At 50.4% G+C, this 26251-nt stretch overlaps 1 protein-coding gene across 8 annotated transcripts in view; it reads left to right on the top strand.

Annotated features, from left to right (window-relative positions):
* The window catches only part of LOC129711697 (polyhomeotic-like protein 2), a 146240-nt gene that overhangs the window by 49816 nt on the left and 70173 nt on the right, over nt 1-26251 (top strand). For 6 of the 8 annotated variants that reach the window (XM_055659561.1, XM_055659558.1, XM_055659564.1 and 3 more), the window contains one exon: nt 18723-18891. In XM_055659561.1, the coding sequence (XP_055515536.1) occupies nt 18793-18891 (99 nt within the window). In that variant the 5' untranslated portion in view covers nt 18723-18792. Of the gene's footprint in view, nt 1-4669; nt 4986-18722; nt 18892-25631; nt 25761-26251 lie in introns of those variants that run through there. The other 2 variants (XM_055659559.1, XM_055659565.1) reach the window with 2 other exon arrangements.

Genomic DNA, 26251 nt, shown 5'->3' with positions numbered 1-26251 from the left:
TTGAGGCAGGTACGATAACAATATGTAAAAGACGTTTGGACAGGTACACGGAACGTGAAGATTTATTGGATATGGGGCTAGCTTGGATGTGATGTCATGGATGTCATGAATGAGTTCAGCTGTAGGGTCTTTCGGGTTTGACGACAGTACAATGGTGCAGCGGTAGAGTTGCTGCCTTACAGCGCGAGTGACCCCAGTTCGATCCCAACTGCGGGTGCTGTCTGAGCGGAGTTTGCACGTTCTCCCTGTGGGTTTTCTCTGCATGCTCCGGTTTCCTCCCACACTCCAGAGCCGTGCAGGACTGTGGCTTAATGGGTTTTTGTAAATTGTCCCTAGTGTGTAGAAACATTTCAGTGTACAGAGTGATCACTGGTCAGCATGGACTCAATGGGCCGAAGAGTCTGTTTCCACCCTGTATCTCCCAAGGCTCTGTACTGTATGACTTTGTAAAGCCCTGTCCCACTCTACGAGGTAATTCAAGAGTTCTCCCGAGTTTTCCCCTGATTCAAACTTGGAGAATGTCCGTAGGAGTTTGTGGATGTCTCGTAGCGGCTCGTAATGCTAACGGTAGGTACTCGGGAAATCTGGTAAACTCATGACATTTTTTTCAACCATGTAAAAAAATGTCCAGGAGTAAAAAAAAATACTTGTGATGAAAAAAATGGTTACTTTTTACTCGTACGAGCCGCTACGAGACATCCACGAACTCCTACGGACCCGCTACAGACATTCACCAAGTTTGAATCAGGGGGGGGGGAAACTCGGGAGAACTCTTGAATTACCTTGTACAGTGGGACAGGGGCTTAACTCATCCAAAGGACATTGGTCCTAACAGTGAAGCTTTTCCTCTGAGTTTCTCAAGCACTCATCCTATACTTTGTCTCCAGTACAATTGAATCTGCTTCTCTGCCCCTGTCAGGATATAACCTCGAGCTGAACAGTATGCTCTTCCACCCCTCAGCTGCATTTTTGTTCAATCAATCGAGACCATGAGGTACTCCCACTGGAGTCCTTCCTCAATCCCTCGTTGTTTGAACGCGGCTATTAAATCTGCCTCCACCACCGTGGCTGGCCTACAGAAATCCCCATTTTCTGCTATCCCCTCCAAGGAGCTGAAACCTTTCAGCCTTATCTGGTGAATATCCTGCCCCCACCCTGCTTCCCCACACTGTGTCTGCCCGAGTTATGGTGGCATTCTACACAGGTGGAGCCTGACACCAGTAATGCCAGCCAGGTGCTGATAGCAACACACAAGGTCTATTGGGAAACGCTGCTGCTCTCTCTCTCTCTCTCTCTCTCGCTCTGCGGTCATCAGATAAGCTTCCTGGCACTGAGAGAATTCTTATCGGACCCGGGATCCTGTTGCCTGGGCTCTGTGTGCCGGTGTGGCTTCTGCGTTCTCTGAATTTCTGATCGTTGGAGACAAGGAAATGGATCTACAGCTGTTGTTCCATCAGACCTGGTGTTTTTCACTTGCCCGCAACAGATGCTTCCTGAACACGCACGCCAGCTTCTTGTCGGCGTTGTCTGTGCCTGTACGCTGGCACGTGTGCAGAGTGGACAGGCCAGGTCTCGGTGTGGGGCTGGGGACTGGAGGGTTTAATTGTTATATGTACCGGGAACGGAGCTGTGAAATTCTCACTTGCTGCAGCGTTGCTGGCCCATTAATGCAGTGAACTACACACATAAATATACAGTAATCAATAACAAATTGATAATGTGTAATGGTCGACAACCGGACCACAATAGTGCAACAGCCAAGTCTGTATTGCGACTAATGCAATGTCCATAGAAGATGTTAGTTGCTGAGGTTAGTGTTGTGTAATGTTCAAGAGCCCGATGGTTGCAGGGAAGGAGCCACTCGTGAACCTGCTGGTCACGGCTCAGACTCTTGAAGCTCAAGCTCCTGTACCTTCCTGACGGCAGTCGTGAGATGAGGGCTGTGACTGGACAATCCTTATCGCCCCCCCTCTTCCACCCCAGAAGCTCCCATGTCCTCCTTCAACGAGTTAAGCACACATCTGCCCTGACCCTGCAGTGTGAGCTGAGGGTGCACCTCACTGTTGGAAGTGCAATGTCCGGGTCATCAGCAGAGATGCAAGAGGCTGGAATCTGGGGCAAAAACAAAAACGAGCCTTGGCAGGAATTGAACGGGTCAGGCAGCACCTGTGGAGAGAAACAGATAGTCAACGTTTCGGGAGGTACACAAAAATGCTGGAGAAACTCAGCGGGTGCAGCAGCATCTATGGAACGAAGGAAATAGGTAACGTTTCGGGCCAAAACCCTTCTTCAGACATTTCAGGTTGGGATTCTGCACCTGGGCTCTCAGGGCAAAAATCCGATTGTTCTTAATGCGATCCTGCACTGTACAGATTGACTGTATAGTTTCTATTGCGGTGATGTTGCACAGAGGAGAGTTATGATGTTGAAGGTTGATCGATGAGGGCAGGGTGCTGGATGTTGTCTGCGTGGACTTTAATAAAGGCATTTGATAAACTTGGATTATTTTCCCTGGAACGTTAGAGGCTGAGAAGAGACCTGATGGAAGAATATAAGATTATGAGCGGCATGGATATAGGGTAGGCAGCCAGAACTGTTTTCCCGGGTAGGAGTGTCAAAGACTAGGGGGCATAATTTTAAGATGAGAGGCACAAAGTTTGAAGACATGTGGGCACGTTGTTTTCACACACAGAGTGGCGGGTGCCTGGAATGAGCTGGTGCTGGAGGCAGATACGATAGACGCACGATATGGGCCACATGTAGGCGGAGGCTCGCTTCGTTTTACATCATGTTCGCACAGACCATAGAACATAGAACAGTACAGCACCGTTACAGGCCCTTCGGCCCACAACCTTGTGCTGAACATGATGCCATGTTAGACTGATCTCATCTGCCTGTACATGATCCATATCCTTGTACTTCCACGTACCCATCTAAAAGCCTCTTAACCGCCTCTGTCATATCTGGCTCCACCATCACCCCTGGCAATGCGTCCCATGCCCTCACCACTCTCTGCATTTAAACTTCCCCCTCTCGTCTTATAGTTATGCCCTCTGGTGTCGGACATTTCCTGGGGAGAAAGGTTCTGATTGTCTACCCTATCTATGCCTCTCATAGTTTTATAAAATCTAAACCACCAGCATTGCTTCACTGCTGCCACAGTAGATGAAGGCAGTCTCAAGGCACACGTACATCTATCAAGTCACCCCTCAACCTCTGACCTTCCAGAAAAAACAATCTAACCTCTCCTTGTAGCTGAAACCCTCTAATCCTGGCAGCATTCTGGTAAAACATTGTGGGCCGAATGGTCTGTATCTGCAGATAGACACAAAATGCTGCAGTAACGGGGTCAGGCAGCATCTCTGGAAAGAAGGAAAGGAGTGGGCGATAAAATGTAGTTGGAGACTATAAGACTGGTGGGAGAACTGGGGAAGGGATGGAGAGAGAGGGAAAGCAAGGGGTACTTGAAGTTAGAGGAGTCAATGATAATACCGCTGTGGTGTAAAGCAGGAGGAATCAGTGGGGCCTGTATCTATGTTGTACTGCTCTATGTTCCATGTATTGAGACTGAGAGAGACGTGTGGACGGCTAGTTTCATGGCCAAGGTGAATATGAACATATGAGGCACGGAGACGAAGATTTATGAGGATGTTACCAGAACTCGAGGGGCTCAACGATAGGAAGAGGTTGAGCAAGCTAGGATTTTATTCTTTACGGTGCAGAATGCTGAGGGATGATCTTACAGAGGTGTATAAAATCATGAAAGGGATAGATAAGGTGAATGCACAGAGTCTTTTACACATGGTAGGGGAATTAAGAACTAAAGGCAGAAGTTTTAAAACGAGAGGAGAAAGATTTACTAGAAACTGAAGTGACATATTTTCACACAGAGGATGGTGGTTTTATGGAACGAGCTGCCAGAGCAAATAGTTCTGTAACACAAATGTGCCACAACATTTAAACAGCATTTGGACAGATACAGTGTATTAAAATAAATGGTTTAGAGGGATACGAGCCAGGCAGGGCAAATGCCTGCACTGGTTTAGATAGGGCATGTTGGTTAGCATGGATGAGTTGGGCTGAAGAGCCTGTTTCCATGCTGTATGAGTCTATACCTGCCCCATTAGATGTCCTTTCATGAATCTCACCACTTGGCTTCTGTGTCGAAGCTACTGTGATCGGGCAAAGAAAATCCCCAGCTACAATGGGGCAGCACAAGTAGAGTAGCTGCCTTGCAGGCTCATAACGCCAGACCCGGGTTCAATCCCGACTATGGGTGCTGTCTGTACGATCTCCCCGTGACTGCGTGGGTTTTCTCCAATGTCTTTGGTTTCAACCCCCACAGTCCAAAGACATTCAGGTTTGTAGTATAATTAACTTGGTAGTGTTAACGTGCGTTTCCTCGCTGTACCTCTAAGCTGAAGTAAGCTATACTGTAACCACGTCCCCAGTTCCATTGACCACGTACATGTGTCCAGCCCCACTCTAACCTGCTCAGTGGCCTGTGCCCACCTTGCTGCCCGGCCATGCATGTTATGGATCAAAGGCATTAAATTTTAACCCCTGGGAAACATAAATGTTTCAGTGGAGGCGAAGAGGATGTGTGTCAAAGCCTGGTCTGTTTAAAGTGTTGCATTTCATGGGTGGATACTGCCCATTTAGAGAGACGGGCCGCTGACTGCTCGGGGAGATGTTGAGTCTGACTGGACGTTCCCGACATCTATATTTCATGAGAATCCCCTCTATTATTCATCTCTCAGTCACTCCACCAATTACTTGCTGCATCTCCCATTGCAATCTGGTGGTTTAACATCAGGTACTTCAAGAGAGTTTGTGTTCAGCCGTCTGAAGCAGAACTAGGTGAATGAGCCACAGAGTCACACCATGGAAATGTTGGTCACCGTGTTATAGGCAAGATGTTGTCAAGCTGGAAACGGTGCAGAGACGATTTACAAGGATGTTGCCATGGCGGATATTGCAGGCAGGTAGGACAAGTTTAGATGGGGCATGTTGGTCGGCGTGGGCAAGTTGGGCTGCTTCCATGCTGTATGACTCTGAATCGAGAACCTAGATTTAAAGTGTGGGGGGGAAGATTTAATAGGAACTTGAGTGGTAACTTTTTTGTACACAAAGCGAGGTGGGTGTATGGAACGAGCTGCAGGAAGAGGTAGTTGAGGCAGGTACTATCGAAATGTTTAAGAAACATTCAGACAGGTACATGGATAGAGTGTTTAAAAAGGAACTGCAGATGCTGGAAAATCGAAGGCACACAAAAATGCTGGAGAAACTCAGCGGGTGCAGCAGCATCTATGGAGCAAAGGAAATAGGCAACGGTTCGGACCGAAACCCTTCTTCAGACTGCTACTGACTACAGACAGGTACATGGATAGGATAGGTTTAGAGGTATATGGGCCAAACGCAGGCAGGTGGAACGAGTGTAGATGGGACATGTTGGCTGGTGTAGGCAAGTTGGGCTGAAGGGCCTGTTTCAATGCTGTTTGACTATATGACCATTTCCAATGTGTGTCCAGGTGGACATAGGTCCATCATTTAATAGATCAGCATTGTCTCGTGGAAAACCCTTTGGCAAATCTGATGCTGACGTTCTTGAAACTCTGCCTTGGTTCCACCAGATGTTCCCACTGGTCACTGTAATCAACTGGGCTCACTGAAATAAATCCTAATGAACCTTGAAGTGCATTGTTGAATGTGGACCTGATAGTATCCATGTATCCTCCTGTGTGTTCACGATGTGAATAGGCCAGTAATGCCGTCTGCCTGCTTTGTAATAGCAGTCGTTCATCACAAGTGGTCAAAGCTCAGCAGGTACGCAGTTCAATTGATCTGCCTTGCAAAATCACCACTGCCTCCCTGGATATGAATTTGCCGTTGTCTCAATGCATTTATTCAAAAGGTCATAGATGATAGTAGAATTAAGCCATTCGGCCCATCAAGTCCACTCCGCCATGCAGTAATGACTGATCTATCTCTCGCTCCTAGCCCCATTCTCCTGCCTTCTCCCCATAACCTCTGACACCCGTACTAATCAAAAAATCTATCTGCCTTGAAAAATATCCACAAACTGGTCCTCCACAGCCTTCTTTGGCAAAGAATTCCACAGATTCACCACCCTGTGACCGCATGGGTTTTCTCCGGGTGCTCTGGTTTCCTCCCACACTAAACAATGTACAAGTTTGTAGGTTAATGAGCTTCTGTAAAATTGTAAGTTATCCCCAGTGTGTAGGATAGTGTTCGTTTACGGATGATCGCTGGGAGTTAGTAGAGGGGCGTCTGGTCCGTGCGATGGACTGGGAAACATCCACAACTCTGCAATTTCTTGTGGCCCTGGACAGAGCTGTTCCTAAACCAAGGTGCAGTGCAACCTGGCAGTATGTTTCTATGGTGCATCTGTAGAGGGTTGTAAGGGCCATTGGAGATATGCCGCATTTCCTCAGTATCCTGGGGGGGGGGGGGTCGTGGCCATTTAAAACGGAGGATCAGCTGGGAATGGAGCCGGAGCCCAGAGTAACCAAATGTGTAACCAAAGCAACGTCGCACACCACCCAGCTACAACTGCACATGCTCCAGATGTGCAAGGCCCCAGCTCCTCTCTCCCCCCTCCCAACCCCACCCCACCCCACCAACTCCTCAGACTGCAGTGGACGTGAGCAACTGTTGGGTTAAGATCGATGCCATTGAGAGGGAGGGGGTTTGACTGCGGTGAGATTGCCATCACTCCCCCCTTGACCACTTGGCCTGATGCTGAAAGATACAGCACGTTTACAGGTTCTTTGGCCCACCGAGTCCATGCTAATCATCGATGGAACACTTTATTGTCACAGGTGACAGGGCACAATGAAATTCTTTGCTTGCACACCTGGTATGCAAATAGTGGCCACCTACGGCGCTTACAACGTTACAAAGTACGCCGGCTCCTCCTTTGATCACCCATTCACACCAGTTTTGATTGCACGATATTACAGATCCACCATGGATGCAGGCCCTTCAGCCCACTAAGTCCATGCTGACCATCAATCGTCCGTTAACATTAGTTCCATGTTATTCCTATTTTCGCATCCACTCCCGACACACTGGGGAACATTTACGGAGGCCAATTAACCTACAAAAAAGCAGTGATGTGAGAGGAAACCGAGGCACCTAGAAAAAGCCCAGGAGGTCACAGGAAGAACGTGCAAACTCCACACAGACAGCACCGGGGTTTGGGATCTCACCCGGGTCGCTGGTGCTATGAGACAGCAGCTCTACCAGCTGCGCCACTGTGCCGCCACAGGCGAGAGAGAGAGAGAGAGAGGCGTTGCCACTTCACTGTCCCCGCTGCAGTCAAACCACTCTGCAAAGCATCACCTTAAATCCACAAGCACAAGTACATCGGCAGTGGGCAAGTGTTTTGACAGCATCGAAGGGGGGGGGGCCTTTTTGGCAGTTTAAGGTGGCCCACATTTGCTTCCCATTAGCGCGGACAAACTTTGTCAGCACAGGGTCTGTCTGTGGAAACATGACGCTCGGCTTTGGCCCCAGCTCCACAGAGCAGACAAAACACCAGCATCTGCTGAGCACACAGACCCTGGGCAACACCGCCCTGGAGAGGAAGTTACTTCATGCAACTCCTCACGCTCCCCACACGCACACAAGCTCCCCATACACACACACGCTACACACACACACGCTCCCCACATGCAGACACGCTCCCCACACACACGCACACGCACACTCATTCACGCACACACAGACACACGTGCACGCTCACACACACACACGCTCCACACACACACATGCTCCGCACACACACGCTCCCCACATGCAGACACGCTCCCCATACACACACGCACACGCACACTCATTCACACACACACAGACACACGCACACACACACACACACACACTCACACACACACGCACCACACGCACACACACACACACATAGACACACACATGCTCAGATAGAGACACACGCACAGAGACATGCACACACACACACACACACATGCTCCACACATGCTCCACATACACAGACACATATACACACACAGTCACATGCAGACGCATGCATACTACACACAGTCACACATAGACACACACGCACACGCACACAAGCAGCACACACACGACACACACACTCTGCGCATACACACGCACACACACGCTCTGCGCACACACACACATACACACACACACACACACGCACACGCATGCACACACACACACACACACATGCACACACACACACACACATACACACAGACACACACACACGCAAATATATATAAATACACACACACACACACACATACACACACACACACATATATAAACATATACACAAAAAAACACACACACACAAACACAACCACACACACACAGACACACACACACACACACACTCAGACACACACAGACACACACACAACACACACACACACACAGACACACACTCGCTCTCACATGCATGCGCACACACACACACACACACACACACTACAAGGCAGACTGGGCTGGCATTTCACAATATAAATCACAGACATTGCTTCACTGCCGCCACAGGAGATGAAAGCAGTCTCCAGTGCACTCACTCCCCTCTTCTGAAGCACAGACACCACCGTAAATTTGGCGGCCTTCTTCCAAGCTGGAGATGTTCCAGTCTGCACAATCCCACAAGATTTAAAGAAAACTTCAATGTTTTTATTTTTTTTAAATTGTAACATAAAGATTGGAAATGGGCCGTTTGTCCGACCGAGCCCATGGGGACCATCGATCAAATGTTCTCACGGTTCTACCTTAGCCCACTTTTCCCACCTCTCCCTCCACACCAGGGACAATTTACAGAGGCCAATTAACCTGAAAACCTGCACGTCTTAGGGATGTGGGGGAAACCGGAGCGTCCGTGCGGTCACAGGGAGAACGTGCAAACTCCACCCAGACAGCACCCGAGGTCAGGCAGCATTACCTACGTAGTCGGTTGGCCAGGGAGCCAGCCAGCGAGAGTGACTGTAAGTGGGCAGATGTTGCGGGATTCGGGTGAGTGCAGGAAAATGCCTCTGAGGGTAGAAGATCGTCAATGAGCCTGTTTGAGTGATAGCGCAAGAAAGACGGGCCGAATGGCCTCCCTCTGCTTGTAGATCATACGTTCTGCCTTCGCCGTGCTGTGGTTATAACATGATCCTTGCCCACCGTTCCACATGGAAATTTGGAGGGGGGAAACCCCCCCCCCCCCCCCCGCACAGATCCCAGACGTAGACCTGTTTGTGACCACACTGGGTAAACTGAAGCCATGGCCGTTTGTGTTGGGCTCTTTTGTTGCTCATATTATAGTTCGGGCAACTAAGGCAGAATCAGGCATTGGATTCTAGCTAAAGATGGACACAAAATGCTGGATTAACTCCGCGGGCCAGGCAGCGTGGGTTGATGTTTTGTGTTGAGACCCTTCTTCAGACTCTTCCAGTTCCGTCCTACACGTTGGATTCTCGTTTGCAGACCGTCCCTGAGTCACAAACACCCGACTTGGTCACAACCCGACATGCGAAGGAGTTCCCAAAATATTATTACATTGAAAAGTCTGCTGTGCATACATACATACATACACGCATACATACATACATACACACATACATACACACACACATACATAAACACATACATACACACATACATACATACATACATACATACATACATACATTGCTTGGAACAGCAGAATTAATTTTCCCTTTCCATCTTCATCTATTGTTATTCTTGTTTCTTGTCACTCTTGCGTGCGTTTGATATCGTTGACTATGATGGCGTGGAGGTAGCGCATTGAGTTATTTTGCGTATTTTCCGACCAAATCAACTTTGGGACGTGTGTGAAGGCAGAGCTCGATGGTAAGCCGGGGATGGCTTGTACTACAATGCGAGCAGGAGGGAGTAGAAATTGGGGTGACTGTCCCTTTGCAGGGCTCTGCTGGACCAGCGGTTGTTTCCCGAGGGTCACGGCATTCTTGCATGTAGATTACAATGCTCAGCGGCACATGCTGGCCGTCACCAGTGAACCTGGAGCAGTTTGGCTCCTCTGGGCCTGGTAATGTTGTAGCTCTTGTCACCGTCAGCGCTCGCTGAGATGCAGGTGAAAATACACAAAGATACATACACATGCGGTGCTGAAGCAGGCTCAAATGCACGTTCTTGTACAGCTGCTTGTGGTGTATATGCAGACGTACACACGCACACACCGTACATGCACAGGCACATGTACACCCATGCCCACACAGCAGAGCGGTAGGAAGGGGAGAGGCTGTAGCCAGAGGGGAATGTCATTGGGAGCCTGACATTGAGGTCGTTGCCCCATGGACAGTTCTGCAGCCAGAGTGTCCTGTCAGCTTCTTTGTTCCTGATGGTAGATGGCTGGAGGTGGAGCAGGCAGACCCGTCTGAGTGTCTGGATCTCCAGGGACGGCAGCCAGACCAGGTGGCTGGCGTGTTTCCTGGGAAGCTGGGACTCTCGGCTCCTCAGCTCTCCGTTCGTGAGCTGAGAGTGAGTCTGCAGCACTCCCCCTGATCTTGCCATCGCTAATGGGTCGGGCTAATAGAAGCAGCAAGCAACAATAACTTCCATTAGTCCCTTTGCCGCCTTCAATATGCCAACAGACATGTCAAGGTTTCAAAGGCACTTTATTGCCAGGTGTATCGAAGTATAGTGAAATTATATATAGATATATATATTTGCTTAACAATCAGTGATAATTTTAATAGTAGACCAAAATAGTAGACCACACTGAGTCCGTACACGTCACTGCACTTCAGGTAACATTTTGTACCATTCAAGTCAATTTTTTTTTTAATGATAGTCTCAACTTGGCCCTGAAGGTTTGAAGAGCATTTGACAAAACTGATCCCACGATGGGAAGTTGGGACAATGGACCAAAGGGTCAGTTAGGTCGGGAATCTGCAAAGAGCATCTTAACAAGGTCCATGCAAAGAACTGCAGAAGCTGGAATCTTGTGGGAAGCACAAAGTGCTGGAGGAACTCAGTAGGTCAGGCAGCATCTCTGGAGAAAAGGAGTAGGTGACTTTCGGGTTGAGGCCCTTCTTCAGACTGGAGTAGTGTCTATCTTAGCTTTATGCGACCAGCTCCTTGCGTTTACTCCAGTCTATATTTCAGGTCAGTAATGGAAATGGGGAGCAGTTGGGATCGATAGCTTTTGTCACGCCGGGCTTCATCCATTAGGGAATTGAGTACAAGATGTTGATGAGGCCACACTTGGGATAAAACATTCAGTTTAAGTTACCCTGCTAAGGGAAAAGATGCCATTAAACTTGAAAGGGTACCGAGAAGATTTACCAAGATGTTGCCCAGACACAAAGGCCTGAGCTCTAGAAAGAGGTTGGGCAGGCTAGGATTTTATTCGCTGGAGAACAGGAGGTGAGTGACCTTATGAAGGTGTATGGAATCAAGAAGAGAATGACGGGGTGAATGTACAGAGTCTTTCCCGTAGGGTAGGAGATACATCAACTAGAAGGCGTAGGTTTAAGTGAGAGGAGAAAGATTTAATAGGGACCTGCGGAGTAACTTTGTTTGGTGACGAATATATGGAATGAGCTGTGAGCAGAGATTGTTGCGGCAGGCGCAGTAATAAAGACATGGGTAGGCAAGGTTTAGAGGGGTGTGGACACATTGGGGATTGGATAGGCAATCTTGTTCGGCATGGGCAAGTGGGGTTGAAGGTCACCGGGTGTCCCCCCCCCCCCCCCTTCAACTTTTAACTGTAATGTGGGAAGATAAGAAATTGTACAACTCCTTGGACCGGGATAGGGCTGGTCCCGTGGTGTGTGACTGTTTTGGGCGGGAATTTCAGAGCTCGGGGTTCAGGCAGCTGAAGGCATGGTGGAGGAATCCATCCCAGAAATGGTTGAGAAGCTGGAAGGGATAGAACGGGGTGCTGGGAGGAGGAGATTACGGAGAGGTGTAGTGGCTGACCCTCCTCCCACCTATTGGCGCTCTCACCACCACCTCCCCCCCCCTCACTGGTACTGACATGTCGTGGCACCAAATTAGACCTCTGATCCGAAATCTCGCTCCCTCAGTAACATTTAGCCGTAAGGTGAGAAAATACAACATTGAGCATTTATTGAGCTTGGGACAGGATGGGAATTTTCAGAGACTTGGACGCTGCCAGATGTCCTCGGAACACGGCAACTCTCTGCCGTCTGTTCCAGACCATTGTGCCCGTGTGTGTTGTGATATGACAACATTGTACTGCAGCTCTGTACACGTGACAATGAATGAACCTAACCCAAGCTAGGGCACCTCCTCAAAACCAGACACCATGGTACAGCGTGCTGGCCTGTAATCTTCAGCCCGTGACCAAAGCAAACGGCAGAGTAATTGTTAACTAAGTGGACCAGCAGCGGTGTTTTGGACCATTGAACCAGGGCCACATGTTCAAACCCCACTGCAGCACCTGGAGATTTCAAATCTGTGTGGTATAATTGTAGGACTCTGTTGCTGGCCATAAAACGCCCGTGCTGTTGTACATCCCCGACTGTGAATGATTGAATAAGTAAAATAATAATGGGGACATTCCCATTTTGTTAGATATTTCCCCAGGGTTGAGGATAGCGTGCTTCTACACCGGTCTGAGATGGCCGATGGACAATGTGGGGACAGGCTTCATCCTGTCCTTTTTCTCAGACGGGTGCGTTTGGAAAAGATCACTGATGATGGGCACAAAATGCTGGAGCAACTGAGTGAGTCAGGCAGCATCTCTGGAGAAACACACAGGTGACGTTTCGGGGCAGATCCCTTCTTCAGACTGAAAGTTGATGGGGGGGTTGAAACTGGAGGCAAAAAAACCCCAGAATAAAACAAGGCCGGCAACACATGACATCTGGAAGGTTGGAGTCCATGGAGAGATGCTAATGGCAGGGATACAAGGACGTGAACAGTGGAACTAGTAGGAAAGTGGGTGGTGGGAAGGATCGCTGTTCTGCTGTAGACAGTGAGCTTTGTGCCAGGTCTGAGGTTTCTATCTTTGGCTAAAGGTGGCCATGGTGCTGATGATCAGTTTCTGCTTTAACTGGAAGGTTGCTCCCAGGATCTGGAGATGGACCCTGTGTTTCCAAATCCTTCTACAAATCTACACGGTTGTAAGACAGTGGTGTTACCTGATCTGTATTTTCAGCCACATCGAGGCAAGTACAGAGCTTGTGAACAGCCAGGATGATGGTGGGTGCCAGGGAGACTGGTGGAAGCAGATACGACCATGGTGTATCAAAATAGCTTTTAGATGACGTGGATATGCAGGGAATGGAGGGATATGGATCACATGCAGGTGGAGGAGACTGGTTTAACTTGCCACCATGTCGGCACTGTGGGCTGAATGGCCTGTTCTGTGTTGTACTGTTCTTCAGATAGGATTGATGGAGACTTTTGCACAGGGTATGGGAGTCTAAAATTGCAGGACACAGGTTTAAGGGGAGATATGTAAAAGAGATCTGAGGGATAAGGTATTCACACACACACACAGAGTGGTGGTTATCTGGAACAAGCTGCCAGAGGAGGTGGTGGAGCTGCTGCTGCTGTAGAGTTGCTGCCTGCCCCGCCAAAGACCCGGGTTCGAACCTGACTACGGGTGTTGGCGGTGCAGAATTTCCACATTCTCCCCGTGACTGCACGAGTTTCACCAGTTGCTCTGGTTTCCTCCCACATTCCTAAGACATACAGATTTGTAGGATAATTGGCTTTGGTAAAAAATTGTCCCTAGTGTGTGTGTGTGTGTGTGTATATATAGGATAGTGCTAGTGTAAGGGGTTCGCTGGCCAGCGCGGACTCGGTGGGCCGAAGGGCCTGTTTCTGCGCTGTGTCTCTATACTAAACTGAAAAAACTAAACTCAAACGTTATGCAGGTTAATTGGCTTCAGTAAAATTTGTAAATTGTCCTTGGTGTGTAGGATGGTGCTGGTGTTGATGGATCGCTGGTCGGAGTGGATTCAGTGGGGCAAACGGCTTGTTTCCGCACTGTATCAATAAACTAAACTAATGCTGCTTGAGGCAGGTTCAATAACAACATTTAAAAGACATTTGGACAGGTACATGGCTCGGAAAGTAGCAGCGAGTGGGCAAATGGGATTGGCTTAGATAGGCATCACAGCTGGCATGGATGAAGCGGGCCTTGTAAATGTCTCCATCAAACCTATGTATGGAACAGTGCAGCACAGGAACAGGCAGCTCCTCCCAGAATATCTGTGCCAAATATGGGGCCCTTCTTAATCTCCTTGTGAATGTTCTGTGATTTGATGATGCTGTGTGCTTGGGACCTCCATCTAGGATGGACTGGTGAACAACCAGGTGAGAGCCTCCACCTGAAGAAGGGTCCCGACCTGAAACGTCATCCGTCCATTTCCTACCACAGATGCTGCCTGACCCTCTGAGTTCCTGCAGCACTTTGTGTTTGGTCACAGATTGCAGCATCTTTAGTTCCTCGTGTGTGTGTGTGTGCGTGGCTGCCCCTGATGTTTCTAGGGCTTGCTTCAACATCAGCTGGGGTAACTGCAGCATCCCATCGACATGTTGAGAGGGAAAGACAGATCAGCCATGATTGAATGGCGGAGTAGACTTGATGGGCCGAATGGCCTAATTCTGCTCCTAGGACTTGTGGGGCGGGGCTCTGATCCTACGGAAGGCTCTCTCTGTAGGTCCCTGCTTCCAGGGAGCGGAGAAAGTCGGAGCGGAGGTTAGAATAACACCGTGGGGTTGGCAGCTGGACAAATACTTCCCGCACTCAGCTGTCGAGTTTGAACGATTTCTAATTGCAGCAACCGGTTTTAATATTAAAAAAAACAACAAGAGCAAAAGGGAACTGTGGATGATGAAGTGCCTCGTGGAATAGTTCCTTCCAGTTTCCTGCTCTGCGCTGGGTCTGGGTGGGAGATCCAGGGAGGCAGCTGAGAAGGTATTTGGAGATTGGGGAGGGGGGGGGGCTCAGTATAGCCACAGACCCCACACACACTCGCCAGCCAAGTTGGCTTGCATTAGGTGGGCACTATTCTGAGTGTGGGACCTTAATTAAGACCAGTTGTCCCTCGGTGCTGTTTCTGGAACAGTGGTCACACGATCGACACGCGGATGGAACCCTGAAATGTGTTTGATTCTTCCTGGGTTATTTGGGGAAACATTCCTTTACGAGTGGAAAACCCTCTCGGTAAATCAGGGACGGAATTTGGGAAGCCGTGGAATTGACTTTCTAGGTTAACGGTTAGGGAACTAATAGAAAGGTCACTAAAGTTTATTTCTCTCTCTTCTCCCCCCCCCCCCCTCACCCCCCCCCCCCACCCCTCTCCCCCCCCCCCCGGTGCTCCCCCCCCCCCCCCCCCCCTCCCCCCCCCTCCCCCCCCCCCTCCCCCCCCCCCCCCCCCCCTCTCCCCCCCCCCCCTCCTCCCCTCCCCCCCCCCCCCCCCCCTCGCTCCCCCCCCCCCCCCCCCCTCCTTCTCTCCCCCCCCCCTCCCCTCTCTCCCCCCCCCCTCGCTCCCCCCCCCCCCCTCTCCCCCCCTCGCTCTCCTCCCCCCCCCCCTCTCCTCATTCCCCCCCCCCCCTCTCCCCCTCCCCTCACTCCCCCCCCCCTCGCTCCCCCTCCTCCCCCCCCCCTCGCTCCCCCCCCCCCCCTCCTCTCCACCCCCCTCGCTCTCCCCCCCCCCCCCTCTCTCCCCCCCCCTCCTCTCTCTCCCCCCCCTCGCTCTCCCCCCCCCTCCCCCCCTCCTCCCCCCCCCCCCTCCCCGCTCTCTCCCCCCCCCCCCTCTCTCCCCCCCCCCCCTCACTCTCCCCCCTCCCCCCCCCCCCTCACTCCCCTCCCCCCCTACCACTCCCCCTCCCCCCCCCCCCCCCCCTCTCTCCTCCCCCCCCTTCCCCTCTCTCCCTCTCTCCCCCCTCCCTCCTCCCCCCCCCCCCCCCCCCCTGTCGGAGCGAGATTTGGAAGAACAGGGGATGGAGAGATTACAGATGCCACATCCTCTACATGACACAATATCTGATTTCTAACGGCAGCAACTTTCCCAGAGCCGTGTCCAGTCTTGCGTTGGGTTGTGAATTGGATGTGCTATAATGGGGCTATAAAAAGGCCAGCCCAAGCCGGGGAGGTTACAGAGGTGAAGGGGTGGAGCCGGCCTCTCCAGGAGTCTGTTAGCCCAACCTGTGGCTCCAGAGTGTGGTCTCTGTCCCCTTGCAGACGGTCATTAGGTTTTATGAGCCCCTTGGTGAATGGATTCAAAGGGCCGGTCGGTTCCCAGAGGGGGTGGGGGTGGGGGGCAGCAGAGGCATGACCTGTTAGGGCCAGGTTATTACCCACTAAAACATCTGGCACCGTGTGATCTGACAAATGGGCACCTTTGATCGCTGGCGGCCGAGGTGATGAATCATTTCCTGGAGCCCTCCCACCTCTCCACGTACTCCCACTGGCAGCGGGACACCCTGGGGGCAGGGTGAGAGGGTGGGTGAGGGCGAGAGGGCACGTCTGTGGTGCTAACGTTCCTGGGTGGGCTGTGAGTTGGCCATCCCCTCCCTCCCACAGGTGTAAAGGGGTGGGGAGAGCAGCAGTCATCCATGCACAGCAAGATCCCACAACGACGAGAGAGGCCACACACGCACAGCAAGATCCCAGCAAGAACTGGCTACATGCTGCCCAGCCTGGGCTGTGGGAGAGGTCAGCTGAGAGCAGGCAGCGCTCAGAGGGTGGAGTAAGGCTGCCATCATGTGTCCGCTGCCGGTACTGCAGCTGCTCTCAGCTTTTGCAAGAAACTGCAGATGCTGGATTAAACCGAACACAGCCTCATAATGCTGGAGTAACTCTATAAATCAGTGGCTCTATAACATCTCTGGAGAGAAGGAGCGGGTGCCGTTTCAGGTCGAGACCCTTCATCACTCCAAGTAAAGGTTTCGACCCAAAACTTCACCTGTTCCTTCTCTCCAGAGATGCTGCCTGTCCCACTGAGTTATAGAGTAGCCAGTTTGGTGCCATTTTCAAGTCCCAGTTTTTGTATGTGCAGGGGTCTTGATCTGACCATGAAGGTGTGTTGTCCTGGCGGCGTTGCAGGGTCGGCCTGGCCAAGCGTAGCTCTGGATGTTGCAGGCCTGCTGACTTTCCCATCTACACAAACTGGTTCTCGTAGATTTAGTGTGAGAAGGAACTGCAGATGCTGGTTTACACCGAAGACAAACGCAAAATGGTGGAGTAATTCAGTGGGTCTGGCAGCATCTCTTGAGAAAAGGAATTCCTTTTCTTTGTAGGTTTAGGTTTCTTTTTGTCAAATGTATCGAGGGCGGCACGGTGGCGCAACGGTAGAGTTGCTGCCTTACTGCGCCAGAGACCCGTGTTTGATCTTGACTATGTCTTTATGGAGTTTGTACCTTCTCCCTGTGAGCTGTGACATGGGTTTTCTCCAGAAGCTCCGGTTTCCTCCCACACTTCAAAGACATACGGGTTTGTAGGTTGTTTTTGTAGGTTAATTGGCCTTGGTAAAATTGTAAATTGTATCCAGTATGTAGGATAGTGCTAGGTTCCGGGGATGGCTGGGCGGCACGGACTCGGTGGGCAGAAGGGCCTGTATCTCTGAAGTCGACTGTGAAAAGCTTTGTCTTGCATGATACCCAACTAGGTGAGATGTACCCATGCATGAATACAATGAAGTCAAACTCAACTACAATAGTGAGAACAAAGGAATGCAGACTATAGTTCTCAGCATTGTAGCGCATTAGTTCCTCAGACAAAGTCCAATGTCTGCAATGGTGTAGAGATGAATCAGACAGCTTATGGAAGGACCGTGCAAATGCCAGATAACGGAGGGGAAGAAGCTGGTCCTGAGTCTGCATCCCCCTCTCTCCCGACTCCATCACTCGCCACAAAGGACAATTGCCCCACTGGCTCACAGATCTTTGTGATGTGGGAGGGGTGCAAGATGGGGAAAGATGCATGGACCGCGCATGGAGAATGTGCAAACTCAGACCGTGCCCGAGGACTGGATCGACCCTGGATTGCTGGAGCTGTGAGGCAGTGGCATTACCCATTGCAACACCCTGCGGCCCTGTGACTCTGGAGTCACGTTTAGGATCTGCACAGCAGGTGGAAATGTGGTCGCTGTTAACACACGGCAAGATGCCCGAGAGTGTGATATTGTGTAGAATGAGTGCACACGTGTCTGTGTCCGTGAATGAGTCTGGTCTCGGGAGCGTCAGAAAGGGGCACAAAGTTGTCATTCAGAATCACCTGGATGTTACCTGGGCTTGCAGACTCTGTTGTTATAGGGAGAGGTTGGATAGGCTGGGACTTTTTTCATTGGAGCATGGGAGGCTGAGGAACATGATCTTGTTGAGGTGTACAAGATCATGAGCGGTATGGATAAAGCGAATGCTCATAGTCTTAGTCCCAGGATGGAGAATTCTAAAACTAGAAGGCATAAGCTCGGGGTAAAATGGGAGAGATTGAAGAGGGTTGTCGGTATCTGGAACGAGAAAGCTATCAAAGTGGATACAATTACGATGTTTAAAAGATGTTTGGATTTAGAGGGTTACGTACCAAATGCACGCAAATGGGACCTGCCCGGCAAGTGAATTTTGTCCGTATGGACAAGGAGGGCCGAAGGGCCGTACAGCTCCACCACTTGCGATGGTGCGGTGTCCAGAAGGTCAGAGAACACTCAACGTTTTGCTCCATTGCTGAACCAGCCCCTCTGTTGTTCCAGGTGTGAGGTGTAGACGGAGAGCGGGAGCGGGAGCGGTCAGTGGCGATCCGGCCGCCATCTCTTCGCCAGGATGGAGAGCGACCAGATCACCAGCAGCAGCAGCGCATCCCGGCAGGCCGTGCCGCAGATATCGGTGTACAGCGGGCTCCCCGACCGGCAGACTGTGCAGGTAACACCGCGGGCCGATCCTGGGGTCCATGCTCCTTACTCCCTGTGACTGGGATGGGGGGGGAAGGGGGAAGAGGTTGGGGAAATGGGGGAATTACCATGGGACAGGACAGGACCACCGATGGCCTCTTTCAGTACCAGAGACAAAGGTCCTTGTACATCCTGAGCTCTATACTCTCCTCCGATCCTGCACCCCTCCCTGCCCCTGCACACCTCCCCGCCCCTGCACCCATCCCCATGTCCAACGCCCTCCAGCTCCTACACACCTCTCTGACTCTGTAATCCCTTAAGGCCCCTACACCCTTCTCGGTCTCTGTCACACCCGAGCCTATCTTTGTCATAAGGTCATAAGGTATAGCAATAGAATTAGGCCATTCGGCCCATCAAGTCTACTCCGCCATTCAATCATGGCTGATCTATCTCTCCCTCTCAACCCCATTCTCATGCCTTCTCCCCATAACCTCCCGACACCTGTACCAATCAAAAATCTATCTATCTCTGCCTTAAAAATGTCCACTGACTTGGCCTCCACAGCCGTCTGTGACAAAGAATTCCACAGATTCACCACCCTCCGACTAAAGAAATATCTCATCTCCTTCCAAAGAGACCATCCTTTAATTCTGAGGCTATGACCTCCAGTCCTGGACTCTCCCATTAATGGAAACATCCTCTCCACATCCACTCTATCCAAGCCTTTCACTATTCTGTGTGTTTCAATGAGGTTCCCCCTCATTCTTCTAAACTCCAGTGAGAATCGGCCCAGTGCCGGCAAACGCTCATCACAGATTAACCTACACATTCCTGGGATCGTTCTTGTAAACGCCCTCACGGATTCTGTAATCCCGCCAGCCCTCGCACTCCTCCCTATCTCTGTAAACCCCTGCATCCCTTACACCCAAACGTACATATTGAGGCCAAATGCAAACTCGTATTGAGGGGGCTGGAAGGGCATAGATGGTTGAGGGGTGGGTTTGCAGAGGTTGGAGGGGACGACCGAGATCTGGAGGGTGACCTAGGGGTGAAGGCAGGCTGGGAGAGTTGGAAGGGGATCAGTGGGAAATTCCTCTAACATTATATACTGACGCTTGAGCGATCACAGTGGATAGAGTTGCTGCCTCACGACCCCACTGACCCAGCTTTGATCCCGACCTCCAGTGTTGTCTGCGTGGAGTTTACAGGTTCTCCCTGTGACCTCGTGACTTTCACCCCACGCCCCAATGGTTGGTGGCGTAAATTGCCCGTGGTACAGGAGTGAGTTTGGTTTGATTTGGTTTATTGTTGCATTGTATATCGAGTTACAGTGGGGAAAAAATGTATTTGCGTGCGATGCAGTCAGATCATACAATACACTTGTACAATCAAACTCTGCACAAGTACACCAGGGTGTGCAAAGAGGAAAATACCAGCGTTACAGCATTATGGTCACGGTTGCAGAGATAAAGGCAGAGTTAGAGGGAAGGTGGTGGCTGTGAGAGGGGAGGTGTTGCAGAGATTCTGGGAAATGGCCACAAGACTGATGGGGTTCTTCTCTGGGGGTTAACATGGAATAGATGGGAGGAATGGCATTTGATGGCAGTGAAGCCAGCGGCTGCTTTGCCTCCTTCCACCAGCAGGTGGGAGTGTTGTCAAGGAAGTTGCAACGTTGACCTGTGTGATTGCTGTGTGTACGTGGGGTGCCCAGATCCCAGGACATTTCACCGAGGGATGACTCCTCCCAACCCTCAACCCCCAGCGCATGATCCCCTTCTCCATCAATTTGATCCTGACCACGGGTCTCCTCCATTGTCAGAGTGAGGCTAAACGCAAATTGGAGGCACGGCATCTCATATTTCACTTGGGCAACTTACAGTGGTATGAATATTAATGCATTAATGAGGCATGATGATTCAATTTATTGGAGGCAGTGTAGGTATCAACATATTTGCATTTTGGGCATCTCCCTTACAGGATTCCCTCCGTCGCGGTACCCCGCGCCTGCCCCCCCAATTACATTCCGCACCAGCAAAGGTGGGTGAAGTGTTCTTGCCCAAGGACACAAAAGTATGCACTCCAAGCTAACGGTGGCCTGTTTCATTGTTATCATTATGAATATTTTTCTCTCACTTCCATCATTGTTCTTTCCCCCTCTCTTGTCGCACATCATCGTCAACAAATCCTTTATCGTTATCTTTGTCTTTATCCCTACCAGTCTGTTTACTTTGTCTCCTCACCAGTCTGCGAAGCAGGGTCTCGACCTGAAACGTCACCCCATTCTTCACTCCAGAGATGCTGCCTGTCCCGCTGAGTAAAGGGCCTGTCCCACTTGGCCGTCATTCGCACGCCATTTACGCGACCTGCTAGCGTGTGGGTAGCGAGGGACGGGCGCATGGCGTGGTGTGGAGGATGTGGATTTCGTCCTGAACTAAATCTTCGCGCGCCACCAGCCTGTTGCGTAACTGGCGGCCAAAGTGGGACATGCCCATTAATCCGGCATTTTATGTCTATCTTTGAAACAGAACATAACCTGGCAAGTGATGGACGGATACGTGTGAGAGGGGGGAATTGGTTGATTGGAAGATGGGTGGAGTAGAAACAAAGGCTAGAGGTGAAAAGCAGACAAAAGAGTGTAGGGTAAGGAGGGATGAGGGAGGATAAAATGTAAAGCTAGAGGGAAGGATATGGTAGAAGGATATTTGGGGGGGGGGGGGGGGGATAAATGGGGAATACCGAACAACATTTCCCTGATTCCCACTTTCACCCCGTTCCCGGTTGTGTAACCCCCAATTCCAGACTCTGTTCCCCTGATCCGGGGGAGTGTGTTCCTGAACGGTGTTCCCTAATCCCGGACGGACTGTCGCCCCACGATCCTGGGCAATGTTCCCCTGATGCCCAACACCCCCCCATCATGCTGTGCTGCCCCAATGCCGGTCACTGAATTGGTCCAGGAAGTGTGTGTAGCAGCCCAGTGATGGCCTTCGGGGACTACTTCCTGCAGAAATGCTTAATTGTTCATTTGCTTTTAAAATTTAATTTGCTTCCCTTTAGAGATCAAAGTCAGCGTTGTTTCCGTTAGTTTCCGTCTCTGCAGCGAGTTGTCAGAATTTAATTGATTACACGAGGTTCCGTTAGCTTTTCTGTGTAAGCATGGAATATTGATTTATTATTGTCACCTGCAGGTACCGTGGAAAGCTTTGTTTTGCCTGTTAACCAGGCGCAGCTGGTAGACCTGTTAGTTCTCGGCGCCCGAGACTCTTGTTCAATCCTGATTTCACATGCTGTCTGTGTGGAGTTTACACGTTCTCCCTATAACTGCTTGGGTCTCATCCCACACCCCTCGTGTGTATGGAATGAATGCAAAAGTGGGATAACGTAGATCTAGTGTGAACAAGTGACCGATGGTCTGCGGGGATTTGGTGCGATTTGCATCTGTTTCCATGCTGTTTCAATCAATCCAATTATACTAAACACGAGTACATCAGGTTTTACAAACAGAGTGTGGACTATAGTGTTACTGCTAAAGTTGCTGCCTTACAGCGCCAGAGACCCGGGTTCGATACTGACTATGGGCGTTCTCTCTGTGACCTGCATGGGTTTTCTCTGAGATCTCTGCTTCCTCCCACACTCAAAGACATACTAGTTTGCAGGTTAATTGGCTTGGTATAATTGTAAATTGTCCCTAGTGTGTGTAGGAGTATAGAAGTGAGATTGACCGATTGACCAAATGGTGCCAGCGCAACAACCTGGCTCTCAACACCAGCAAAACCAAGGAATTGATTGTGGACTTTGGAAGGGGTCGGATAGGGACCCACAGCCCCGTTTATATCAAAGGGTGGAAAGGGACAAAAACTTCAAATTCCTGGGCGTGCATATTTCCGAAGATCTTTCCTAGTCCCAACACACTGATGCAATTATAAAGAAGGCACATCAGCGCCTCTACTTCCTGAGAAGTTTACGGAGAGTCGGTATGTCAAGGAGGACTCTCTCGAACTTCTACAGATGCACAGTAGAGAGCATGCTGACCGGTTGCATCGTGGCTTGGTTCAGCAACTTGAACATCCAGGAGCGGAAAAAAATGCAGAAAGTTGTGACCACTGCCCAGTCCATCATCGGCTCTGACCTCCCCACCATCGAAGGGATCTATCGCAGTCACTGCCTCAAAAAGGCTGCTAACATCATCAAAGACCCACACCATCCTGGCCACACTCATCTCTCCGCTGCCATCGGGAAGAAGGTACAGGAGCTTGAAATCTGGAACATCCAGGTTCAGGAACAGATTCTTCCCCACAGCCATCAGGCTATTAAGTACAACATCAAACAAGCTCTGAACAAAAACAGTCTATTATTACTATTGCACTTTATCTGTTTATTTATTGTGTATATATGTATATAATATATATATATATGTGTATGTGTATATATATATATGTGTGTGTATATATATATGTGTGTGTGTGTATATATGTATATATGTATGTGTGTGTGTGTGTGTGTGTGTGTGTGTGTGTGTGTATATATATATATGTGTGTGTGTGTGTATATATAGTCTATGGTTATATAGACACACAGAACTTTTATCTCCTGTTCTGTATTACATTTACATATTCTGTTGTGCTGCAGCAAGCAAGAATGTCATTGTCCTATCTGGGGTACATGGCAAGGTCCCTTGACTCTAGGGTAGTGTTAGTGTGCGGGGATCACTGGCCGTTGCTGACTCAGTGGGCCACGCAGTAACTCTAAAGCTAAAACTAAAATAAGCTAAAGGGAAAGTGCAAGGGCTGTAACAAGGTAGATTGGGAGATTAAAAATTCATCCTTTATTAACGATATCCCTCCTGGGATAAAGTTGTATCGTATCCTTGGTTTATGAGAGATCTGTTCAGTAGTCTCACAGCAGCAGGTAAGAAGCTGTTCCTGAATCTGGTGGTTGGTGCTTTCAAACTTTTGTAACCTCTGCCCGACAAGAGAGGGGAGTAGAGGGAATGATGGGGGTGAAATGGCCCTCTATGTTGGCTATCTTCCCGAGGCAGCATGGTGTAAGTGGAGTCAATGGCGGGGAGTCTGGTCTGTGTGATGGACTGGGCTACGTCCACAACTTTCTACAATTTCTTGCGGTCTTGGGCAGAGCCCTTCCCAAATCAAGCCGTGATAAAAATCTGACAGAATTCTTTCTCTGATGCATCTAAAGAAGTTAGTTAGAGTTATTGGTGATTTGCTGAACTTCTTTAGTATGAGCAGGCTAATAGAAATCTAACTTTAATTACCCAAAGAAGTGAGATGTTCTCGGTTAGCATATTGGAACCATGAGTCGGGCTGAGGGGGACCCCAGTTGGGACCCTTGGTATCCTCGTCTTATTGGTTTGAGTTGGGAGCTGGTGGGGGATGTCAAATCAAAGAGACGCTGGGCAGGGCTGCCTGCTGCCCTCCAGGGACTGAGCAGGTGGCTTGAATTACCCCTGGCTGCCATCCTCGGCCACCCCCCTTTCTGCACCACCCCACTTACTATCTCTACATCCCTCATCTCTACAGAGGCGTTCATGGTCTGTCTCCTCTCAGCTTTCTTTCTCGACGTAGTGGCTTTCCCTCCTCTTTGCTGAACCCACGCCACTCCATGCTGGTGGGGTCTCTTGACCTTGGCACTGAGGTCAAATCAAAGATGACCCCGGTCCTGGGGTGACGCCCGCTGCCTGCTGCCCTCCAGGGACTCGCCGCTGCACAGGTGGCTCCCCCACTGACATCCTTAGACCCCAGCACAAGCCCTCAGACCCTGGCACAAGCCCTCAGACCCTGGCACAAGCCGCCACACCTGGCTGCCAGTTTCCTTCTCTGTTTCCTTTTTCTGTGTGTCTGCCATCGTAGAGCAGTGTTTTCACTGTCATTAGACAGGGGTTTCGGCCCGAAACGTTGCCTATTTCCTTCGCTCCATAGATGCTGCTGCACCCGCTGAGTTTCTCCAGCTTTTTTTGTCTACCTTTTTCACTGTCATTTTTGTACCTGCAAACAAACTTACTTTTGTGAAAAGGAAAGAAATGCAGAGTGGCATTTCTCCCTCGGAGCCAGGGCAGGGGCGGGGAACGGAACAGGCCAAACAAAAGAGCTGAGGATACTGAGCAGAGCTGACTTTGAAATGAGTTCGCCCATTCATCAGCTCGGACGTGAGGTGAAGTAATGGATGGTCTGGTGTGAGCCAGTAACTGTGGTTACCATCTGTGGCCTGTGACCCCTGGCTGAAGGCTTTGCCTTTTTTTTTACTTGGCTTAACTCTTGCTGTGATTAAGTACCTCAATATTGTGAGCAGGTTTTCCAACGAAGGTCTCTCTCTCTCTCTCTCTCTCTCTCTCCTCTTCTCACTCTCTCCCCCTCCCCGAGGCTTCACTTCTCCGAGGCAGGAGGAGGCCGCAGGTCAGAGGTCTCTCCCCTGGAGACGGAGCCCCCTGGGGGCTGGTTGCCTAGATACGGCCCCGGGCCTGTGCGGCCTGACAGCCATTCCCACACACAACACACACACACAAAAGGGAAAAAAAAGAAAAGGTCTGAGTCATTGTGGCAGCGGGGATTTGCATCTTGTGTGTGTGTGTGTGTGTCGGTCGATGCGGTGGGGGCGGTTTTGGGTTTTTTTCCGCTTCTCCCTTCTGTAATAGCGATGGGAGCAGAGGTTCCTCCTCAACTTGTGCCGGCCTTTGTGGCTTCACCGTCTCCGTGAGGCCAGGGACGAGCCGCTTCAAAGTATCCCGGGACTGGAACAGTCTTCTGCAGTGTCTGAAGGGAAGGCCCGAAGCATCGCCCATCCCTTCTCTCCAGAGACGTTGCCTGGCCCGCAGAGTTACTCCAGCATTTTGTGACTCTCTTCGGTTTAAACCAGCATCTGCAGTTCCTTCCTTACACAACGTCCTCAGTGAGTTGTCGGATTTTGCACGCTGCAGTATATATTATGTTGTAAGTAGCACCGCACAGCCGTCCTTGTAAACCCACAGCGGCTGTTCCTTGTGTCTGACTGTTGTTTAATCTTGTAACTGGCTTCACCTGCACTGTATGAGGGATGTGACAACTACAAGGGTCGCTGTGTTTGCTCTGAGGCAGCTAGGAGCAACAAAAAAAACGACTTTTTCCCCTACTTATAATTGTGCATTTGGTAGTTTTGTGCAGAGTCAGTGTTGCTTCGGGGAGCCTGTGCGCGTATTCTGGTGGTTTGGCTGGTCTGAGCTGCGGCTGTTGCAGCAGAGTCGGTGGGGGAAGCCCTAGTGTTCCCAAGCCTTTGTCTGGTGTTTACCCCACATCCACATACACTCACACACAGGAGCCTGCTGCACCGGGTCAGCAGGCAGATCCGGGTGTGATTCCAACAGACCGCACGCAGAACAATGCATTGCCCCAGTGTGTCTGTGG

Source organism: Leucoraja erinacea, chromosome 30 (assembly GCF_028641065.1).
Source record: "Leucoraja erinacea ecotype New England chromosome 30, Leri_hhj_1, whole genome shotgun sequence".
In the NCBI taxonomy this organism is placed as follows: Eukaryota; Metazoa; Chordata; class Chondrichthyes; order Rajiformes; family Rajidae; genus Leucoraja; species Leucoraja erinaceus.
This window is presented reverse-complemented; position numbering and strand designations above follow the sequence as displayed.